The sequence below is a fragment of the Gobio gobio genome, assembly GCF_949357685.1.
Source record: "Gobio gobio genome assembly, chromosome: 18".
Taxonomy (NCBI): domain Eukaryota; kingdom Metazoa; phylum Chordata; class Actinopteri; order Cypriniformes; family Gobionidae; genus Gobio; species Gobio gobio.
The window spans coordinates 39,007,577-39,031,791 of record NC_137111.1 but is presented as its reverse complement, the minus strand read 5'-3'; the positions used below and the strand labels follow the sequence as shown (position 1 = coordinate 39,031,791).

Genomic DNA, 24,215 nt, shown 5'->3' with positions numbered 1-24,215 from the left:
ATTTTTTACATTTTCCCATTCATTGCCAAAATCAAAAAAATGCTCCAGACACCTGTGTTTGTTTGTGTGTGTGTGTGTGTGTGTGTGTGTGTGTGTGTGTGTGTGTGTGTGTGTGTGTGTGTGTGTGTGTGTGTGTGTGTGTGTGGGCATGTTTTCGTGAAATATCAGGACACAAATGTGTATAATGACATGGGTATGACACAGGTATTACAAAAGGAGGGTGAAATATGAGGACGTTCCCCATGTCCTCACTTTTCAAAATGCTTATAAATCACACAGAACAAGTTTTTTTTCACAGAAAGTGAACTGCACAGTCTCCTGTGAGGGCTAGGTTTAGGGGCAGGGGCAGTGTAAGGGGATAGAAAATACGGTTTGTACGGTATAAAAACCATTACGCCTATGGAATGTCCTCACATTTCACAAAAACAAACATGTGTGTGTGTGTGTGTGTGTGTGTGTGTGTGAGATAGAAATTTCGTTCTACTTTGTGTTTATGCTCTAGGACCAGACCTTGATATAAATGTAGAAATTTTCAGATTTATACTGGATTAAGTTAATTTTTTTGACAAAAAAAGTGAAACTTTTTTTTACACTTTCCCATTCATTCTCAATGTGGGGTCAATCTGACCCCGAGGGACTTAAACGGTAATTTTTTTTTACAGACATTTAGAACAACCAAATCAAGCCCAGATTTTTGTGCATGTTTAGATAGATTATTTAGGAAAAGTCACAGAGTCTCATGGCCCTGAGATGAAGGGAACACTTTTAAAAAATGGAGGAAAAGTCCAGTGGGGTCAGCTGGACCCCAAGGGCCGATTAAGGGTTAAGAGACTAGGTACAACCCTTTTTGACCATGCCCCATTTTTTTCGTCATTAAACTAGCAAAAGTGGATTCAGACAAGCCAAAAGTGCACCTGCGCTTCAGACCATGCACTTAGATCATTAAAATAGAGCCCTTAATGTTTCGTATTTCTGTGCATGACACTATGCATCTTCTGTGTATATGTACTGTATATAGTATTTACCTCAGCTAGTGGAAAAGCTACGTGTGATGAACTTTGATTCATCATGTGACTTTCCCCTGTGTTATTATGGTGGATGTCACTATAAGTTAAAAGTACAATATATATTCTGCTTGTTTCTAATGGTGTTTCGTTGGAAGAAAATGTAGAGCGGCAGGAGCTACACAGCCAAGAACAGTGCGAGATTTAATGAACTTTAATATATGCTATCATTACTTTTTCTGGTATTTAGGAATAATGTCTATCCAGCTTTCTTATTACTTTGCCATGACTAGGTAGGATTAAGTTTTTACAAATTCTGCTTTTTTTGCAGCTTGATTTCAATAAATGCTCTTTGTGGACTGGGGTTACAATATGTTTTCATAGTATAGCAAGGTTTTGTATGTTTTATATTTTGAAAAGGGAACAAAAATTATTATACGATCCTATTACACATGCAAAGAAACAGAAAGCACATTAAAGGGGTCCTATTATGCCCTTTTACGAAGTCTTGATTTAGTTTTTGGGGTGTACTAAAATGTGCTTTCATGCTTGTTTGTTAAAAAAAAAAAAACATTATTCATAACATTATTCATATCATTACATTATTACAGCTCCTCTCTCCCCAGTCTGACCCGAACATGCCATTAATTTCCTGTTTCGATGAAGCCCCTACTTCCGAAATATGAAATGCGCTGTGATTGGTCAGATGGTCCAGTGTGTTGTGATTGGCACGTGTTCAGGAAATGTGACGTCCCTTACCATAACCGTGAGCTCTACTCAGATGTGTGCAGATATTAAGGATAGCGTCAATTTCAAACTAATTCAAGCCTGATTCAGTTTTAAGAAGGATCGTACAAAACGGATTTCATGCAAGGACTTTGCAAGCACGGATTTCACTTTTTGTGTAATTTTCTTATACATTTTAGAGACAAAGTTATACACCATTTAATCACGATACTTGTTGGAAAACTATGGTAATACAAACAGTAATCGGTCACAAAACATGGTTAATTTTCCTTAGGGGCGGTGAACAGTCTTACAAAAGTGAGAGCTAACAAACGCTACAGTAACCACTACATCAATATTGTAATTGGCAGGTTTACATTTGTTTTTGTAACAACAACATAAAACTTATAACTGGAACTGTTAATAGAAAAACGGAACTAGAAATAATAAAACATACTTACAGGTTATGATCTACAAACAACAGACAAAGTGGGAACCGCTCCATTTCAGGAGAAGCTTTTGTGTGTAGCCTGCATTGTACTCTCTTAGTTTCTGGAAGCCGTTCTCCATAAAATGTGCAGCACACAGATCAACGTTGGGGTTATAATGTTCAGGAACAGCGTTTAAAATACATTTGAACCACTCTAAGTTTGTCAGCCTTAAGAAGGTCAAATGAGTTTTGGAAATGGGGTGGAAAAAAACAACTTCGACATGGCGACAACACTGACTTCTCTAATGCAGCTCAACCAGGCCTCGTCCCCTGTTTTTCCGTATTCCATGCGTGAAGATTATTTAAAAGAGTAACATTGTGACTTAACAAGACATGGAAACTATCGCGTTGCAGGCCAAACAAGCCATTCGTAGTTCTTAGAAAGTGAATTCTGTTAAAATATCTCCCTTTGGAGTACACTAACTATAGTTGAAAAAGTCAAAAAGCATAATAGGTAAAAAAATTTTTTTCATGCATTTAAAAGAAACCCAAACTTCACAAATCTGTATTTATATCAGTGTATCTCGTCGTTTGACACAGTTTAATGTAGTACACGCACGCAGTACTATTAACATGTACTTTATAAATAAATAGAGCATAAATATAATTCCGATTTTTCTTTCTTTCTTCAAACATGCAAAACTAAACAGACACAGAAAACAGCGGGTAAGACCTAGCAGACAGGCATAGATGAGACGTTCAAAGACTACCACAATGGTACTACAGCAAGCTGTCGTGTACAGGGTTGGGTTTGATGGGGAATTTGGAAAGCAGGAAGAGCTAATTACAGTCTGCTGTAACAATGTTAACGCCAGCATGTCTTTAAACGTAAGACACCCCACTGGATGGAGAATAAAAGCAAACACAAATAACTAATTATGCCATCATCTTCTAGCTTGTTGCTGGCGCTCATTAATTGGTGACCTGCACTATTGGTCAGTAGACAATCGGCATGATGATGAAGCCAATTAGAGGCAGAGAGTACACATGCCCCACAGAGCTTGTTATGGCTGCCACATCATGTCTCATCTAAATCAAAACAAATGCTAGGGAAACGTTGGCGTGACAGCTGCGTCAGGCACAGACATGGGACAATAGAGCATGGCCAACTTTCTCCCTCTCACTAGGCCCATACAATAGCAGTTATCATGTAGAGGACAGGGGCCTTACAGCAGAGTCTATTTAATCTGCTTAAGTGTCTGACAGTGGACAGGCCCAAGATATTCTTGTCTTTTTGCTCTAGACTTTCAGACTTTAGAAACTTTAACACTTTACAAGGTTCAACTTGTTAAAGGGACAGTACACCCAAAAATGAAAATTCTGTCATTAATTACTCACCCTCATGTCGTTCCAAACCCGTAAGACTTCCGTTCATCTTCAGAACAAAATTGGGGATATTTTTAATGAAATCGTTTCTGTCCCTCCATAGACAGATACGCAACAACTATTTTGACCTTTCAAAATGTTCATAAAGAGATTATAAAACTAATCCATATGAATTGAACGGTTTAGTCCAAATTTGACTCGATCGCTTTATATGATGAACACATTTAATTTAGGCTTTATATTCACATATAAACATTCATCAAAGCACACAAAAGACATTTCAGCTTCCGCAAGAACCAATGGGGTTTATTCTCATGCGTCAAGCAGATTCGGTTTAGCTTCTCTTTATTTTCGCTAATAAATGTTTATATGTCAATAAAAGTCTCAATTTAAATCTGTTCATCATATAAAGTGATCGAGTATCTTCAGAAAATTTTAACTAAACCGCTCAACTCGTATGGATTTGTTTACGATCTCTTTAGGATTTTTTGAAGCGTCAAAGTGGTAGATGCATAGCTGTCAATGGAGGGACAGAAAGCTCTCAGATATCATCAAAAAGATCTTCATTTGTGTTTCGAAGACGAACAAAAGTCTTACGGGTTGGGAATGACATGAGGGTGCGTAATTAATGACAGAATTTTCATGTTTAGGTGAACTATCTCTTTAACATTAGTTTATACATTAAGTACAATGAACTAACTATGAATGAAACTTCTACACTAAGCTAAGTTAACACATTCTACATATACTAATGCATTTAAGTTGTATAAAGTTGAATTTCAAGTTGGATAAACCTAGAATGATAAATGCTGCATAAGTATTGTTTGTTTATTGTTAGTTCATGATACCTAATATTAACAAACTGAACTTTATTGTAATGTTGACTGAAACTATGTTATGTTATTGCTTCACAATATTTAGCATTTTATGCAAAAACAAAAAGGCATACAAATAATACAATAGCATTAAAAATACAATAAAATACATAACCATGAAAAGTTAGCTATGCATGTAATATCATGACTCAATATTGCTCATGGCTCCAGAAAATGATGCAACGGTTAAGATGCGAGACGTATAATGTTAAAGGTGCTCTAAGCGATCCTGGGTGGAGTAATTTCTTGTTGACGTTCAAAGTGTTGTCAAACAAAACAGAGGCTAGCTAGACCCTCCCTCCTCCTCCTCCCCCTCCCCTCCGTGCTTCCTGAAACAGTCTCTAAAGAGATAGAGATCGAGCGTTAGCTGCTAGAAACATAGACAGTAAAAGAAATGGACACAGCGACCCCATAGACTTCAACGCAGAAAATTGAAGTCATTTAGAAGCACTCACTTCCTGATGACTGAGCGTACTGCGCAGCCTCGGACTGAGCTTGACGATGTACATGTGACGTGAGCAACCTGTCTGACAGTTGTAAGTCTTCTAGTAGTTGTGCAAAGTGCAATCTGAATCACCGAATCTTGTAGAGACAGAGAGAGTGAGCAGGAGCAACTTTTGATGAATGAAGCAGGATTTGCGACATCTCTATCGGCGATTATGCCTCCACGTCCCCCCGATTGCCTCATAGACAGTAAAAGATTGCCTGTGAGCTTCTCCTCGGGTCTATACGGTACAGCGCGACGGAGTCGCGTGGTTATGATGCAATCGTTAGCCTATGTTTTACAAAAACGGCTTCTACGGGGCGATGGTGTAAGATACAAGGCAATGGAGCATTTTATACATTGTCGTGTTTGTTTAGAAATAAACAATGGACAAATAGAGTCTTTAAACGCATCAGATGTAAAGATATTTGCTGTCAAAGTGATGCCATAATGAATGGGAGTCAATGGGATGCTAACAGCTCGATGGCTTGGTTAGCAATGGCTGCCCCTATGGAAGGTACGCTTTCCGGGGGCTGGATTACCCCCTTGGCTAGAAACCTATGTTGTATTCACCAAAGTAAGCCCTGGCTGCATAGTTTTAGCTAATTATATCCTTGTGTTGGTTAGGCGAACATGAACGTCCATTTAGAATAACAAAAAAATGAATAGCAAAAAAAGAGCCACCTGAATGTCGGATTGGAAGCCCTTCTGCCGCCGGAGGTCTCGCCACATTTCGAAGGCTTTACCGATGTAAATTTGGGACTTTGTGCGTTCCTTCTCCTTTTCCCTCTCTTTGGTCGTGTGTCGGCCATATCAAAATCATATAATTCGAACTTCCCTCTTCATGAATCATTATTGTCGGTTATTAGCTGGAGCACTGTTTATTATGTTTCGTTGTCCAGACTGCCCATGTTTGTTTTTGTTGCCGTTTGTGGAGCTTGTGCTGACTATAGAGACCGTGTTTTTTTACAGTGTGTTCAGGGGACAGGCAGCTAGCGGATAGTGAGGAGATGTTTGCTGTATGTGACAAAACATTTTTTGGCCTAAAAAAGGCGTGACATCGCTTAGAGCACCTTTAATTAATGTCACGTGTACGTAACACAATGCCATTTTGAAAGACAGAACGCTTTGTAAAAGATTTACACTGTTTCTAAAATGTTCCAGATCTTTTGGATTAACTTTGCATAACTTCTATAAACACTAACTAAGTCGGTTCCCAGATATTTAAAACAGTTCGCTATGTCAACATTGTGCCCGCTAACTATGCTGAAACTGCTCAATGGTTTGGCTTAAAATGGATCTACTGTGGCATTATGTTACTGTTTTATTTGAAATTGTTTTATTTATTTCACATGTGGTCATTTATTCATCTCAATCACTCTCAAAATGGCATGTCCTGCAATGTCTTGTCTTATTTGAGTAGACAGGTTGCACAACACTTTATTTTCCACTTTACAGTCATCTTTTCTCATTTTCCAACCAACAAAAATTCCTCCAAACTAAAAACATGCCTGAATGAGGCTAACTCATTGCATGGTTTTCACTTTTCCTGTCACATTAATGCTGAAACAAAAAAGGGACTTCACTGTCGTCTAAATGTTGGCTATGATAAACACTCTGTTCTTTCTCTTCTTTTAAACTCTGCATCGAATTAAATCCACATCCATATTTGCTTCACGAACTCACGGCTCTTGGGAAGTAGCAAAGAATAAGACCTGGTTCAACCACAAGCTAAATATTTTATGACTGTACAATTACATGAAATCAAATCTTACTAAAGCCTTTCCTTCATAAACTCTAGAGGAGAAGCGAACGGAGATGTGTTTGAAGATTAGTCCTCCTTCAAACGCAAGCCAGAGAGAGAAATAATTGTGTGTGCGATGGATAATTAAGCGATGGTGACTGTCGTGAACGCGAGCTGTCACTCCGATCGAGAGCGCTGTCACGCAGTGCGAGGCAAGGCCGATCGGACAGGCGCCGTCCACTTTGATCTGGGCTCATGCATACGGAAAGAGGTCAGGTCGTGGTCATTAAAAAGACCCTCCTCTAAACAGCCAGGCGAGATTGAAAGGCCACGTCTTCAAAGAGCTGCGTACAAGTAACCTCTTAAGAGATTCTGACAATTTGCTACGAACAAACAATGGAAGCTAAGGAGTGGGATGGATTAGCTTACGGTGCCTTAGCCTTTTAAGTTCTTATAGTCATCTGCACAGAAAGGGGAGGGCTACACAAATCATTTACAGGGTCAGGGTGTTTAGTTATTCGCCCACATTACATAAGGTAAAGACACTTAACCGGCTACTGAGTTACACACTAAACCACAGACCATTTTAAATGTCTAAATCTGGGATACACAGGCAGTTATCTCGGATTATATTAATTGTTTGTTGATCCTGTACGTGTATGTGTCATATGTCTCGGTCTTTCTCGTTCTAGCAAAGTACTTACTTGGTCATTTTTCGGCTTGACCACCTTCATGAAAGCTCCACGTGCTTCGGCCTCTGACCGCTCCCACTGGGTCACTCTCCTGGTGTCCAGGAACTTCAGATTTTTCAGCTTATGCAGTACAAAGTACCTACAGATAAAAAAATAAATAAATGTAACAATCATACAAAGCAGATTTTACTAACCAGTCAGCATGCCAGATTACAGGTCACAAAAGTAGTATTTTATGCTGTTTTATAGTAGTTAACAGAATTGTATTTTAAACAACAGATTTAACAGTTAAAAGAAAAAAATCATAAGAATGTTTGTTGCAATAAACTGAGCTACATAAACAGTCCCTTTGTGTCCTATGTAGTTGATATAATAATATTTAAATGTGCTAGCATTTTTTTTTTTTTAAGGAGGGAAGCAAATGTTTCTTATATAATCAACTAATTGTAAATATTTTAAAGGGGACATATCATGAAAATCAGACTTTTTCCGCGTTTAAGTGCTATAATCGGGTCCCCGGTGCATCTACCAACCCAGAAAACGTGAAACAGGACAACCCAGTAACTTAGTTTTGGTAAGCCTTTTTCTGCAAGCCTGTGGAAAAAAGAGCCGCTCAGATTTCCCTCCCCTTCTGATGTCGGAAGGGGATCTATTATAATATTACCGACCCTTAATCTGCACGTTTCCACCCACGGCGCTGACAGACTGTTCCGTATTAGCATAGTTTCTGCCCTTAGCCTGTTGTACACTGTCCGCCATTTTCTCCGCGCTCGAGCAGCTAGCGAGTAGTGACAACAATGTCTTGTAAGCAATGCAGCGCCTGAACGAGGGACAATTCAAGGCAGGTTTTGCTAAAAATTTAAAGCCGTGGGGTATTTTGAGCTAAAACTTCACATACACACTTTAGGGACATCATAGACTTATTTTATATGACCCCTTTAAGATAATATTTCAGTCCTTTGTTTTGCCTTTAGTATACTGACAAACAAAGCTAGTAATTCAATTTTAAAATATCATGCATACTATTATTATTTTATTTTATTTTTGTATTTATATATAAGATAAATTATATATATATATAGAAGAAGTAGATCATGAAAATCACCCAACTGTCATTGCGCATCGTATCACCAGTCTAAACTAACGACGGAGCAGAGCCGTTGGAAGAGTTCCTCTCTTGCGATGGAGTTTACAAATGCATTTGAATATTCATAAATAGTGTTATTATTATACAAACTAGAGTATTTATGAATGGTTATGGCAATGACTGTTGCATTCGCATATATATTGTATGAATATGTAAACAAGAAATCATGTTCATGGATGCGATTATTAACGTTACTGTAGTATGAAGTAGAGCAGGACCGAGAGTTATGGAGCTGAGCAAGGCCGCTTGAGCGATTGTTAATAAGATGAGCGCAACACGCGCCTCGCGAGCAGCGGGACTTTTATTATGCCACAATCGCCTGCACCATTCCCGCTTTTCCGGTCATGAGTATGAGGTAACACAGCTCTGTTTATAATATTAAATACATTTGAGGGTTGAAAATGATGTTATAACGTTACTCTGAGTGTTCACTTGGCAGCTGTTATGACACTTGTTGCACACTGCAGTAAGAGTAAAGCGGTATTGCAGTAAGAGTAAAGCGGAAACCAAGGGTAACGCAGATATGACGAAATTGACAGGCGACTCCCTCACACGTCCCGGTACCTTGGTTAAAATAGCAATTTTCTCAAGATTTACAAATAGTTGGAAACATTTAGGATATTGTAAGTACTTAACTGAACAAAATATTTACTGCAAAAACATATTGCAGCTTTAATACTAATCAGCGAGTCCACGAATGACCACAAAAAGCTCCTGCTGTACACATGAAAACATAGTAGCTTTTATATTTTAGAAAGGGGTATTTTGCGTCAAAAAGTTTGAACTGTTTCTTTTCTCTCTCAAGTTTGACTATCCATATCCAGTGCAGTGTCAATAAGTGTACAGCAGATTTAAATGAAGAAAGGAACTATGATTCATATCTACAAGGCAACCACATAAAATAAAACTTAAACGAACATTTCCTTCAAAATGCATTAAATTAACTGTAGCAATATTTGTAAATAGGTAATTAACTTCAAAATATGTATAAAAAAAAAAAAAAAAAATAGGGACAACATATAAACGATAAAAACCCCACATTGACAGAATCTGCCAAGCTGTCATTTCGGTAGCTTCACAGATATCTCTTTACGCTTTCACACACTCTCTGTCTTTCATTCAGGGAGAGAAAATGACGTGAGATAATAGCAGGAATACATAGATGACAACAGATTCTTTCACAGGCTGACTGGAATGGAGGAAGAGGCATGTCAAGACTTCAAACAGAGAGTGAGATAGAAAGAGAGAGAGACAGAGAGAGAGTGAGACAGACAGAGAGAGAGACACTAAGTGGAGGGTGTGAACAGATGTGTATATGGGCAGTGACAGATTCCCAACCGAGCTCTCATGAAAAAGCCAGCAACAAACCCATGATGATGACAATGATGAAGGACGAAGGCGAACCCATGCTACGTGTTTATTCCTGATGGATCATAGAGAGCACAATTGCAGATTGATCCTATTAAGATAAGCCTGGATTAAAAACGTGTGGGGATGTGTTTTCCACTACATCTATTCAGAGTTAAACTCTATTTGCATAAACACTCTAGTGTGTATCTTTTGCATGTGCAAGGCGTTTTTGCTCATTCAAATTTACAATATAGCTCTAGAAAAATCTAGATTTAAAAAAAATATATTTTCAAAATATTTTTTTATTTATTTAACATTGCTATTATACAATGTCTCAAATGTGAAGTTTTAATTGAACAAGAGTCTGGGGATTTAAAGGCTCAATATGTAAGATTTCTGTCATAAAATATCCAAAAACCACTTGCACAGTGTGATATATTTCATGCAGTTGTGTACTTGCACAACTTGAGTACTCCCAAGGATTTGTAAATCCAGAGAATTTCCTATTTTAAATTATGGCTCGTCCCTTGTCATTGTCACCTATAAATGACGTAATATCTGCAGTTTCTGCTAGTAGAAACCATGGCAACACACATGGACAAATGCAGAAGCGTAGATCAACTGAAGCCCCGGGTATCCTTCACTTTCCACAGATGCGCGCGTGTGCCTTTCAAAGTATACTCCTTTGACCGTGAGCGTGGAAAGGCGCGTTCGGCGAATGCACACTATTTAGTGGACTTTTGTTTTCAAGTGCACAATTCACTTGCGCATACGCTGTTGTACAGACACGGACGGTCGAAGTGTACTTTGGCCTTGAGAAAAGCATGCTTTTTGCATTTTATCAAGTCTGGTGACCAAGTCTATGGCAGTGAAATTAAATACAGTATTACAGTGTTGCACAAAAATATTTAGCCATTACTTGCCAATACTGTGGGTCCGTTCAAATGTACTTTTAGTGCGATTGTTTTAAACACTTAAAACTGCGCAGCATTAACGATGACATAAAATAGTGTGATAAAACGTACAGGTAACACAAAAACTAATTAATTTCCTCATCCATGAACATGATTCGTGAATTCCATATATCTCAGGATGGTGAAAACAACATCTCGCATCGTTTCACTCTCCTTCATAAAGTCATCAAAGTTCCCCTTTGTTATTGTTTTGTAAATGCGACCTTTAGCGCGAAAACTTACATATTGTGCCTTTAATGTAGTCCAGGGCCAAAAAAAAATATTTTTTACAAAATGTATGTTTTAGTTAGGTCACGTTAACGTAATATTAATGAAATATGTTTAACAAAATTGTAATACATTTATCAAAATGTATATTACTTTATATTTTACTATTACTTTAGTATACTTTATTCCTATATTGCTTAAATGATTTGTTCATTGTAAATCTATATATACACATACATACACCCACATAAATATACACATACACACATGTACACACAGAAGTGGGTATTAACTGATTACATCTAATCTGGATTATGTTATCAGATTCCAAAAATGAACTCTTTCCCCGTCAGTGTTTTTGAAAAAAGTTGCCAGCCACCACCACCAGTATTTTTTATAATTTTTTACAAAAATTTCATGACCTCCAGAATATTGTGTTGTATGAATATCTGAACATGCAATATATCAAAAGAAAGAACAAAGCCTCTGCTTTAAAAGATGTTTTATTAAAGCTTCAAGCTTTCTTTTTTTTATATCAACACTTGAATGTGGGTACGTTTCATAAAAAAAGTAACATCTTGAAGAAAAATCTGAGGATTTCTTTTCCCAAGGACTACAACATGCATAAGCAATGCTTTTCTCGCTTGTTTCTGCTCTTTTTTCATGTGTTTTAACCTGGAGACTCTCTACTTTCAGACATTGCATAATAGCGCCCCCTACCATATAACAGTGAAAACAAAGAAAGCTGGAAAATTCCATCAATGGCGGGGAAAGAGTTGTGTACTTGTAATTAGATTAAACTAGATTTTAAAATATTCGTAACAGTAACTGCAGTCGCTACAGTAATTTTATATTGATTACATGATTACACATTATTCAAACAATGGCAGTTAAGTATTCACAATTTATTGATTCTCCCGAAGTTCCTTTAGTTTTATGGAATTGCACACACAGAACAGCGACTAGTCAGTTGGCTATAATTACACAGAAAATTTGACCACTGAATTTACACATTAAAATGCACACATTTACGTCATTTCATATTTACACGTAATGCATGAATTCACAAATTTTTTTGTCAGCCGAACATCTTTGACCTAATATATTTACTTGAAGTACCTCCTTAGATTTTAAGCTAAGGTGAGTCACTACAAGCAAAAACTGTTTTTTTTCATGCATCTGTCAATTTTGAGATCTTGGGCTAAAGTGTCATTCAAACTAGAGGAAATAAAACATTGAAAATACACTTTTAAGATTTGGTTTTATTGCACTTTATCTATTTGCATCTGTAGATTTCAATTACAATACAATCTCATTACAGGTCTTTAAAGGCCGTTTTCCAAATGTGCTTTTTCTCCTGCAACAAGTCACAAACTCTGCAGGACAAGTTACCCAATGCTTAAAAAAAACAATTCAAAAAACGAGTTGGACTTATGATGGAGTATTTCTGTGCCAAATACACTCTGTTCGGACAAGTTTGTTTTGAGTGTGGCCCTGTATGTCGTCATAAAGGGTGGAATTCCTTGTATGGGCACTTCTCCCGGATGAGTGCGTGCACACATCAACCAGAGCGAGAGCAAGAGCAGATCAACAAGCTTCGTTCGGGTTACGAGAGCCGTCACCAGCGCTGTCATTTTGTTTTAGACCACAAAATCAACAATGTCACTAAAGAAGTGTGTTTTTGGTTGTGAGGGAAAGATAACCTTGTTCGGCTTCCTAAAGAATCCAGCATTAAGGAAACAGTGGATGCAGTTTTTTTTTCCAGAGCAGCAATGGAGTTCTGCAAGTGTGTTTGTTTGTTCCCAGTCATGAGTCGAAACCGTATGCAAGTAAAATAGTGCCAAATGTTTTTGAAACAAAAAGCTTGTTGAATTGCACAACTTTAAAAAATATGCATTGCATTAACCGTGCTTGCGTTTTAATGCATTGTATTTTTACGGTTTGCATTTTTATGGCCTGAAATTCAACATGGTTGTATATTTAAGCTGTGAATATTTAAATTCAAAACATTTCACACACATTTTCATTATTAAAAATTCACTTCCAAAATATAAATTCTGTTTAAAAATACAATCTATAATATTCGACGGGCAATTTTCGGTCCATTTAACTTCGCTTTACAAATTCGCTTCCACAAATTCAGTGGTTCAAATTCGACAGAAAATTAAACAGTTCACATCCGGGAACTGCAGTAACAGCAGTAGATTACAGAGCATAATCTCCATCTGCTGTTAGTCAACCTCACCAGCAGGTGGTGCAAGCGGCTGTTGACGAAGACCAGAGCAACATGTAGAGAGTCATTCATTCATTCATTCATTCATTCATTCATTCACTGGATTTACAGAAAGGAGCAAGCTGTGCTTATTTGGGATGATTATCAGGGCCAGTATATATATGGAAAAGCTGATAAAGACACAAAAGCTGTGTTTATAAGTCTTCATCTTTACTTTTGTACATGTAAGCAGCTTTCTCTACCGTGAATGAGATTATAAATGTTATTCCCTAATGCTGATACAGATCAAACGTTACATCTGAGGTAGACTTATATTTCTCTCAGTTTAGTTTCCTTAACTTTATATCGCGGCACTGTGCTACAGTACTGGGGGTTCCCTCAATACATCATACTCCAGGATTCCCCTGGCATTGGATATAAAAGACCAAACTCGCACCTTATTGGGGATGTAGGCTATACTGCAGTAGAGAATAGGCCAAGTATAGCAATAAATTAATAGATGTTATTAAAATCTTAGACTACAGGCAAGCAGGTGGACTCAGAATATGAACGTAACGCATTTACGTAACGTTTCACGCTAAGTGTTTCCCAGTGATAAACTGGCATAAAGTTGGCTTGAATTTGTGGAAGCGATTTTGTAAAGCGAAATAAAATGGACCGAAAATTGCCTGTCGAATATTATAGGTTGTATTTTAAAAAAGAATTAATATTTTGGAAGTGAAATTTGAATTTTTAATAATGAAAATGTGTGTGAAATTTTTGAACTGAAATATTCACAGCTTAAATATACAACAATGTTGAATTTCAGCCCATAAAAATGCAAACCGTACAAAATTCAATGCATTAAATTGTAACCACGGTTAATGCAATGCATATTTTTTTCAAGTACTGCAATTCAACAAGCTTTTTTGTTTCAAAAACATTTGGCATTATTTTACTTCCATAAAACCGCAGGTGGTGAGTGAAACTGCATCAAATGTCTGTGTTTTGTTAGCAATTGGCGCGCAAGTGAAACAACACAAACGTATAGTGAATCAAAAGTTATCCAGGGATAATGCCATGATATATTTTGTGTATGTGCTCGTGACTCTTTAGCTCTGCCCACTGCACGCCTCCATGAGCTCGGCTATTTTCGGAAAGAATCTCGTCTTTTATAAATACGATAAAACTAAGACACTTCGGACATATGAAGGATGCAAAACTACTCTATAGGTACTAGCATAGATTGGCAGAAACTGTGTGTTATGTACCCTTTAAGAGTTATTTTGTTTGTTTAAATCCCTAACTCTAAATATGTGCAACAGTAACAGTTATACTTGCCTTAGGAAAACAACTAATAACTTTAAGTAACAAATTCCTCTTGAGTGACTATGATTAGTGTGGTGTGGTTATGCTTTGTTTACTGTTATGATTCAATTACAAATAAACATAACAGCAACTGTTAGTGGGAAATATGCAGGTGTTTTCCTGATGATTGTGAAATTGTTTGTGCTGATCTAACAGATGGTTGGAGCAGATCTGCAGCAAGTGTTGTTTAAAGCACCCCAGGCAAAACTGGCCCTAAACTTTCTGATCTTCAGCAAACACAGATATTTAAGCCCACACACACGTCATGATGTCAAGAGACAAACATGCAATCACAGACAGCATGGGCTGGAGAGCATTCCAGAGAGACAGGACATACATCCTTTACCGCAGATGGCTGTCGCTGTGTCGAGCGCTGAACTACTTTAGCTAAAGGGAGGGGAAAAAACTCCACAAGCCCCAGAAGTAAACAATGATGAACGAGCCGAGCGACTGCTGTAAAATACAGCCGAGCGTACTTACGCCTGTTCATTTCATTTGACTAATTGAAAGAGCGCATAGAGCCGTGCGATATTTCACCGCGTTATGAAGCAATCTTTTTTTTGTGTTGTTGTTCTCAGGACGCAGTCTGAGAAGTGCATAGCCCAAGGCCAGTCCTGCCATGACCCGAGCGCTCGCCTAACCATGTCAGACATAAAATCTGCATTATGCTCAAATTGATGTATTACTATGTGACACATTATGAATATTACATCACAAACACACAGCTGCTGTCAGTCAGGGAAAGAATGGTCGTCCTCTGCACCAAGTGAAGCATGGGAGACATTGCGCGAGAGTGGCGCCTATTGGGTTCATCTGTATAGTAAATGATTCATACTGAACAGTGTCAAGAAAAAGGCACTTAGGTCTAAGGTAGACAAAAAGAATGTGTTTCTCCCTCCCTTCTTCCCACCGCTAGGTTTCATGTTGAAAACCTGACAAATGGTGGTAACATAGCGTGGCATTGCACTCCCATAGGCCTGGGCTTGATAATGAATGCATCGTTTCATCTTGTAGGGAAGGATAGCAAACACTCATTTGTGGTTATCACAATTCACACCTGAAATCGATTTTGCAAGTCTACAAAAAGAAAAAGAAAGGAGGTGAGTAGCTTTAAGAGGAGTGTGGTTATAGCCTAAAGTATCAGTCTTTGCTTGTGCAATGTGATTTATGGTGTTGTGCAACAGCCATTCATCCAAATAAAAGATTACTGAAAGTTGCCAAACTACACACTCCTGGGGTATTTCTCTTTTTTCCAGAAGAAATAAAAGCACATCAGCAAAACAAAATAAATTCATGAGTACCTAAAAAAATAAAACAGATTTCTTGCTTCAGGATACCAGATATTTCATATAAAGTTGAGGTCAAGACCACTAGTGAAAATATTAAAAGAGGGAAGAAAAAAAAACTGTGTGTGTGTGTGTGTGGTCCCTAAAAGGATGGCAGTGCCAGAAATCTTTGATCTTTTGGGGACATTTTTGGTCCCCATGAGGAAAACAGCTTATAAAACATACTAAGTTAAGTTAGACCAAAAAAACTATTCTGTGAGGGTTGTATTTAGGGGTAGGGGATAGAATATAAAGTTTGTACAGTATAAAAATCATTATGTCTAAAACATCATCATGCATAAAACATGGAAACCCAACAGTTTATTTAAAAATGTAAAAAATGCAGAACGATTTCTATGATGGGTTTAGGGGTAGGGTTAGTGTAAGGGTATAGTATATACGGTTTGTACAGTATGAAAAAAAACAAAAAACATTACATCTATGGAGAGTCCCCATAAAGATAGTAAACCAGACGTGTGTGTGTGTGTGTGTGTGTGTGTGTGTGTGTGTGTGTGTGTGTGTGTGTGTACAGTATCTCACCATTCAAAAGTATGGCGTCGGTAAGATTTTTTTTTTAATGTTAAGTCTCTTATGCTCACCAAGACTGCATTTATTTGATCAAAAATACAGTAAAAACAGTAATATTGTGAAATATGATTACAATTTAAAAATAACCGTTTTCAATTTTAATATAGTCTAAAATGTAATTTATTCCTGCGATGGCAAAGCTGAATGTCAATCAATTTTGAAAACAGTTGTGCTGCTTAATATTTTGAAAATTGTGATACCCTTTTTTACACAATTTTTTCAAAAGAACAAAAAACTTTTGAACAGTAGTGTATATATTGCAGAACCTGAAACATTCCTAATTTATTTGCCACATGACTTTTCTTTGTTTATTTATTTTATTTTTTCAATTTTCCCAACATTATCAATGTCCCAAAATCCCACATTTTCAATGTGGTTTCATACGTTTGCATTCCACTGTATTGTACAGATATTGCAAAGATGAAAATCTTAAATTCAATATGACTACTGTGCATGTTCATCAGTATGACAGTGTTCTGACCTGTATCTCTGATAGTCGTCTTCATCTTTATCCATGCTGACCAGCTGGTTGGGACAGGCCTCATTTCCCAGAAGGCTCAGGTATTCCAGGGCCGGCGTCACTTCCACCAAATGCTCCAGCAGGGCCTCGATGTCGGTGAAGTGTCACGAGGCAGAGGTCAAGGAATCCAGGCTGTTAATTACATTAGCATTTACTCTGTGCTCTCCCCTGGCCTAGCCAACCAGCACAACTCTGTCAAATTTACCCAAACCTTTTGAAGGAGCTCAATAGGCATTATGCTTGAGAATACAAAGAGCGGGTAAATTTAAGGGCGAGATTTTGGCATTTGCTGCGAGTTTGGCTGTTCTCTTCCCTTGTTCCTCTTCCCATTTCCTGGGTGGCTTGGTGCAGAACATTAAAAACATTGACAAAATGATGGATGCCTTGTGGTAAAAACAGTTAGTGACTCCCTAAGCCATGGACACCCCCTCCCCTTCACCCAGCACAGGGAAACAAACAGCCACTTCACAGCAAATTCATCACTAATACATTCACTTCATTGGAAAATGGTGCCCGTAACGTGTCAAAATACAACCACACTAATGCAGCACTTGAATTTCAATGGCAGCAGGCCACTACAGGATGTAAATAATTGGCCCATTAGCATGTGCAGACCACTTCACAGCAGAATTCGGGTCTGAGCTGCTGACACTCTGTCGGAGGAGAGCTGTTTGGAGAACAGAGGGTGAGGCTGCGTCATTATTATGTAGATGGATAGCATCCAGCGACAAACAGCAGAGCATAAATTTTCGTCAGGCTAGCACACTTACTTTTGCCATTTATTTCTCTTTGCATCTCATCACACAAACCAAATGTAACGTGTAGTAGTGATGTAATTGCTGAATGTCAACAGCCCGAAAACTTGACATTTCCAGTTTGACTTCAAAGATTTACTTTTGGCATGGGGTAGCTGGTACGTTACTCTGTTCGTTTTTTAAACATCTAATGCTACACTGGAACATGTATTGGTTAATAAACCGTTTGCTCTGCTTTCTGGTCATGTGACTCTATGCTATGATACGGGTCATTATGATATGATCTGTTTCTTAGAAATGGTCTAATGGGGCTTTATCTTTCAAGTCATGGGACTGTGCTGGATATTTTGTTTTGCCTCTCCTCCACTAGAGGTCACCATGGCACAAACTCAAGTGAGTTTATCAAGCAAACCCATTAGACAGGAGCTCAATTTAACAAAATAACATCATTTAAAGAGACAAAGTGTGGCACAAGGAGATCATACACTGTATCGCACAGAAACTCACAGCATTTCCTGTCATTTTGTTCGAGCATGAACTGAAAAACAAAGCTTGAGAAAGGATATTTGGTTCTTATTGAGCGTTAGGGTATGGAGCCGTGGTAACCTGGGCAACCGGAGGTCATTTCCGAGAAGATTGTTGTCCACAATCAGCTCTTCCAGTTGGCTGAACGCTTTCAGGCCTGTCAGTGACCTGCAATGATAAGGCAAGAGAGGAAAAATGATATGGCCCTAAATCTGGGCAGCCATTATGTGCAGAAATAAATATTTCAGGCTGGCCCTTTCACGGGCCGGAATAGTTTGGGCTTGGGACTGTCAGGAGAGTGAATGATAAGAATTAGTGGCGCTAAGATCCCCTGGCATGGTGCGGCATCCTTCACACGCTGGCAGTGTGAGTGATGAGGGTCACTCGTGAGTAGCCAGGATTCAAAACAAAAGGGCTTCAGAAATGCAGTGCGCGGGATGAATTTGTCAATGTCTTGTGCCTTCAGGCACCCAGCTTTGCCTGACCCTAACCCTCCATTCCCAAGATAAATAACTCTGTCACAGTTCACCTTCACTCCCCCAACACAAATTTAACTCATCATCCATCATTTTCCCAGCGCAACTCTAATGCCTAGCCACAAACGGAATGAGTACAACTTCTGCAACTTCTCAGAAGAGCCGCTTACAGTTAAAAACAACTGCTTTTAGGGTGGAAAAGTTGGACGTTTCTCCCTCTATTCCCCATTGTGACACCTAATCCCCACAGACGCGCACGCACACCGTCCCCAAGGACTTTCTCTCTGTCTGGGTCTTTTCCTCGCCCCGTGCTGGCATAAACATGATGGAGGCTGGAGCTCAGGGTAATGTCGGGGCCTTGCAAAGTTCATGGCGTGGATGGTGCATAAAAGCCGGGGTGTGTGTTTCTAATCCCTCAAAAGGCAGAGGCTGACAACCTACAATGTTAATGTGTCCACCCTTAGTTAATTGACATTTAGGTCTGTCAGCCTCCTTGAACAAAGAACAATTCTATGCAACTAGATGCTAGTCTTCGGCGCTCTTGGGGCAAAACGGAAAAATAACACCTGCATTTCATAATCTTATGAATTTGTTGACGTGAGACCTTTTGTGGTACAGTTTACATGGAAAATCCCATGGCAATCTGCAAAGCGCTCACAGGAGTAAAAAATGTTGATATCTAGCCAGGTGAAGTCTGTCTTTGGATGACACCCAAATATTGTAAATCGGTTCTGCCATCAGTCTCATAAAACTCTCTGTTGTGTTATGCAAATACCTCGCTCTTATCGTGTAGAACATGGCTGATGAAATTTTATGGGCGTACAAGAGAAAGAAAGCAAACATACAAGCAGAGAGCCAAGAACTCCAACCACAAGAGTAATACATTCTATTTGTGTAGTGAAATCGCACAAAACTCCGCACATACTCGATAAATGAAAGCTGTTCTGCGAGCCCCCTCCACCTGTTTGCCTCAGCTGTATCTGGGCGGGTGTAATGTTATTAGCCGCTTAGTTAAGAGGCATCCACGCGTCACAGGGGGGTTGCTTATTAATTGTTGTTTTCGTGTCACTACTGCTGTGTGCAAAAGGTGATTTAATCAGTTAAATTCACAACCAAGGGAGCGGCCAAATCACATTCACAACAACAAACAGGGATTCAACCCTAATTTACCCACCACACATTGTGTGCCTAAACATTTGTGCTGCCATTATATACAACATCTGTACAGTGCAGAAGTGGAAAACTTTCTAAATATGTTGCTAACTGAATGATTAATTGCCAAGTGCGTTTAAAAGATTGGTTCACCCGAAAATTAATATTCTGTTATTTTCTCACTCCTTATTTCTTTCCCATGGAAGCCCAATTCTGCCTTAGAGTAAAAATAAAAGGTAATTGAGAAATTACAATTTATTTATATATTTATATATTTATATATTATATATATATATATATATATATATATATATATATATATATATATATATATATATATATATATATATATATATATATATATATATATATATATATATATATATATATGTATATATATATATGTATATATATATATATATATATATATATATATATATATATATATATATATATATATATATATATATATATATATATATATATATATATATATATATATATATATATATATATATATATATTTATATTTATATATATATATACACACATACATACATACTTGAAGTGTCCCAATCACCCTGAATTCATCCTATATATATAAGTGCTGTCAAATCGATTAATCGCATCCAAAATAAGTTTGTTTACATAATATGTTTGTGTACTGTGTATAATTATTATGTATATATATAAACACACACACACACACACGCATGTATATATTTAAGAAAAATGTGTTACATTTATATATAAAATATTTATATTTATAATATATAATATCAATTATATGTACAGTATACACATGCAAATATTTCTTAAATATATACATGAATGAGTGTGTATTTATATATACATAAATATTATACACAGTACACAAACATATATTATGTAAACAAACTTTTATTTTGGATGCGATTAATCGATTTGACAGCACAGAAACAGCTTCGATACCGTTCAAACCCCATATTCTTCTATTTTGTTCATGAAAAAAAGGAAAAATCTTCATGCAGCTCTTTTTCACATGACAACAGCTCATAGTTCATATTCTATAAATTAAAGTGTTATATTACAAGACTAAAACGTTGTGTTTATTTATGTTTACACTTTATTGGTGTCCTTGTTTAATTGTACATCTTTGTACTAAGTAATGTTTATTAACAAAAATTTATAGGGTTAGGGTTGAGAATAGCGTTTTGTTTAAGGTTAGTTGCATGTAATTATGCATAATATACGGTTATTACTAAAGTAAGAACAAAAAAGTACAAAATAAAGTTACCTTATTAACTGTTACCGTATTTATAGATAATGTTGCATTCTGCATATTCAAATGAACATGCAAAATCTGGCTACATCACACTTCAAAATTCTTTGAATATACTGCACAAATGGTGATGATATTTTATGCCAGTCAGAAAAAAAAAAAAATTCATTAGTCACTTTGATCTTTGTTCTACAGAAGAAAAACAAAAGTGTATTCCACTGAAGAAAAAACAACACGAGGTTGAGTAAATCTCTATGTCAATACACAAGCAATCTAAAACTCAATCACCCACAAAACACTCTCAGGTAGGAACCTCTCTGACTCACACCTCGTCCCCAAGGGGAATCCAAAACTGACTGCACATTTTCACCACCATCTTCAAAGTCACACAACAATGACAGAATAGCACAATGCAGAGAGCGCCGTCTGATCTAAGGCGAGAAGGAAAGAGATGGACAGGAAGACACGAGAGTGGGAAAGAGAGATAGATTTAACGAGCCACGCCAATGAACCCACTCCTTGTTAAGATAATTATGATCAAGCTCATTGTCACAGTGAATATCTCAACGCGTTTGCCAGTGCAGCGTGTCTGGCTCTATCTTGCCTGAGTTAGCACAAGGCTCGCAGACCCAGCTGCTAAACAACTGCTGCAGGAAAAACACATGATTACGCATCATAAATAAGGTGACCAAATGATCACGATACAAATTTAGGACAGATCAGAGATGGCTTGGTGGATAATGTGGACACCACAATGTGTCGGTGACCCCTTTTTAAACAGCAATGATATTTAAGAAAAATACCTTTTTATATTAAAATAGCTTGGATAAATCTGATCTTTGGACACATTAATCACATGATTTGGGCGATTGAGCGGCGACCAGTGTCCAAAATTGAAACTCGGCAAGCACCAAGTGTGCTAGTGAGTAAATACAATTTAATTTAGTGTGAAACTTTATAAGGAACCAAAGCATAATACATTAAGACAAACTGTAAGAACGATGGCCAAGCCCTTGCTGATGTAATAGACACAAACAATCAAATCAAAAACACGACTAATGATGTTCTCTCCTAACAAATAATACCTCCATGAAAATAGTACTACCAAACTTTATCTAGGGTATTTTTTTAATAACTCTACTTGGCAACACATTTCTGGAAATCTTCCCCTCATTAAGCCACCAAAATAAAAAAAGGGAACATCATCACTGTGTTTTTTCACATTTTTGTGACATGGTTAGTTTTACTGAGATACAGAGACTAGCTTGTGATGTGGCTAATTATTCGGACAAATAACATCCTGACGGTAAATCTTGCTCGTAAAATTGGGATGTCTTGTAATCCCATTATTAAACATAATGCCTAGTGGAATGAGGAGGAAAAAATACTGACAGAGAAGGTCGATAGAATTAAAGGAAGGTCAAACGATTCGATTATTACCAAAGGTTATGTTAAAGAAAAAATCCTGTGTGGATGGTGACAGTTTGCTGACATGTGAAACAAGCGCTCGCTGAGAACGTCTGCTTCCACGCCTTTTCAAACGGCCGCAATGTAAATGCTGTTAGTCAACCTTTCAAAGCCAGGGCCTGTAAAACAAATTACTATGCAGACTATCCTCAAAAGAAACCAAACAAGAGGACAAGAGCTCAGACAATGACACAGAGATGGCTTGACAGAGATGGATGGATCGATAGACAAATACTAATGCGGACATGCTGATTGATAAACTGCTGCTGACAACAGGGGAAAAAAACACTCTGTGATTATTGGTTGAAATGTCAGTCACTGCAGCCATTAGTCAGCCAGCTTTTGCAGGTCACATGTCCAGGGAGGGAGAGACAGAGCGAGAAAGAGTAAAGAGAATTCAGATACACCTGCTGAGTTGATACAAGCGAGTTAGCAAATAGCGCTAACCGCAAATAACATTTTCTCAGACACAGCACTCATGCTGCCTTTGTATTCCGAGTCTGCGTTCCAACGGTGATCCCATTCAGCAAAAGCCTCCTTCTGTATGATACTCCCAGCTTTGATATTTCCCTTTGCTATGGCCAATAATTCCCTTGTTTGCTCGGCGGTTTTAAAAGGCCTTTCTCTTCTCTGCTCTCTTTTTTGAGTCCCCAGTGTGCCTGTTCTTGACAGAGCAGCTCTGATCATCCTTTGATATTAGTCTCTCTCATATCCTCGGCTCCACGGTGTCACCCATGTGTCTGGAGCCAAAACTGGGTCCCAGAACAGCCACGGGTGATCTAGACCACGTATACCAGCTGATCTGCAACCGGCACCACAGCTCGGTCTCAAAGTACGGTCAAGAGCGAACGGCTGCCCGGATACCATTGTTTGGGATCTTTCTCTGTGTGAGAATTGAAATCTGACTTCAGGCCTTGTTTTAAAGTTAAAGAGGGGAGATTTAACATCAAAGCGGTCTCCGGTGCGGGAAAAGTAATGTTTTTATTCCGAAGAGGCTACGAAGACTTGGGAGTGACAGGCAAATTGACACGCTGTTCACAGGGCAAAAGATAAATGTTTGATGAATTGGCCAATCCGGTTGGAGTGATGGGCTTCATATGTGCATAATGGACTGGCTGCCTGGCAGTTCTGATTGCCTGCCAAGATAAGAAACTATAATGAATGAAAGAGGGAAGCGGGGCTGTAAAAACAGGGATTGGACTGGTTTTAATAAATGTAAAAAAAACATGAAGAAAGAAAAAATGCACATGACACTGCAAAGCTGTCCATCGGAGGACATAAACTTCTCATCGCACAGGGAAAATAAGTGAATCAACTATTTCTCAGAGGATGATATGCAGTTGTGATAAACGTGAGGTAGAATGCCACATCTGCCTATTGTGTCGAGTTTTTTTAATCAACCTTACAACCTTGAATATGATCTTGACACCAGCTTCATGCAGAATATATGTGCCAAAAGAGCTTAGATGCACTCCTGCCTTCAACCTGCATGCAATTCTGTTTTCAATCTTCAAAAACATGATGCTTCGGATGCAGCGGCTCTATAA

At 37.9% G+C, this 24,215-nt stretch overlaps 1 protein-coding gene across 1 annotated transcript in view; it reads right to left on the bottom strand.

Annotated features, from left to right (window-relative positions):
* The window catches only part of lrmda (leucine rich melanocyte differentiation associated), a 339,147-nt gene that overhangs the window by 116,684 nt on the left and 198,248 nt on the right, over positions 1-24,215 (bottom strand). Inside the window, exons 3-5 of the mRNA XM_079842727.1 lie at positions 18,354-18,480; positions 16,994-17,133; positions 7,354-7,480 (exon numbers count right to left, since the gene is read on the bottom strand). Of these exons, the coding sequence (XP_079698853.1) occupies positions 7,354-7,480; positions 16,994-17,133; positions 18,354-18,480 (394 nt within the window). The remainder of the gene's footprint in view (positions 1-7,353; positions 7,481-16,993; positions 17,134-18,353; positions 18,481-24,215) is intronic.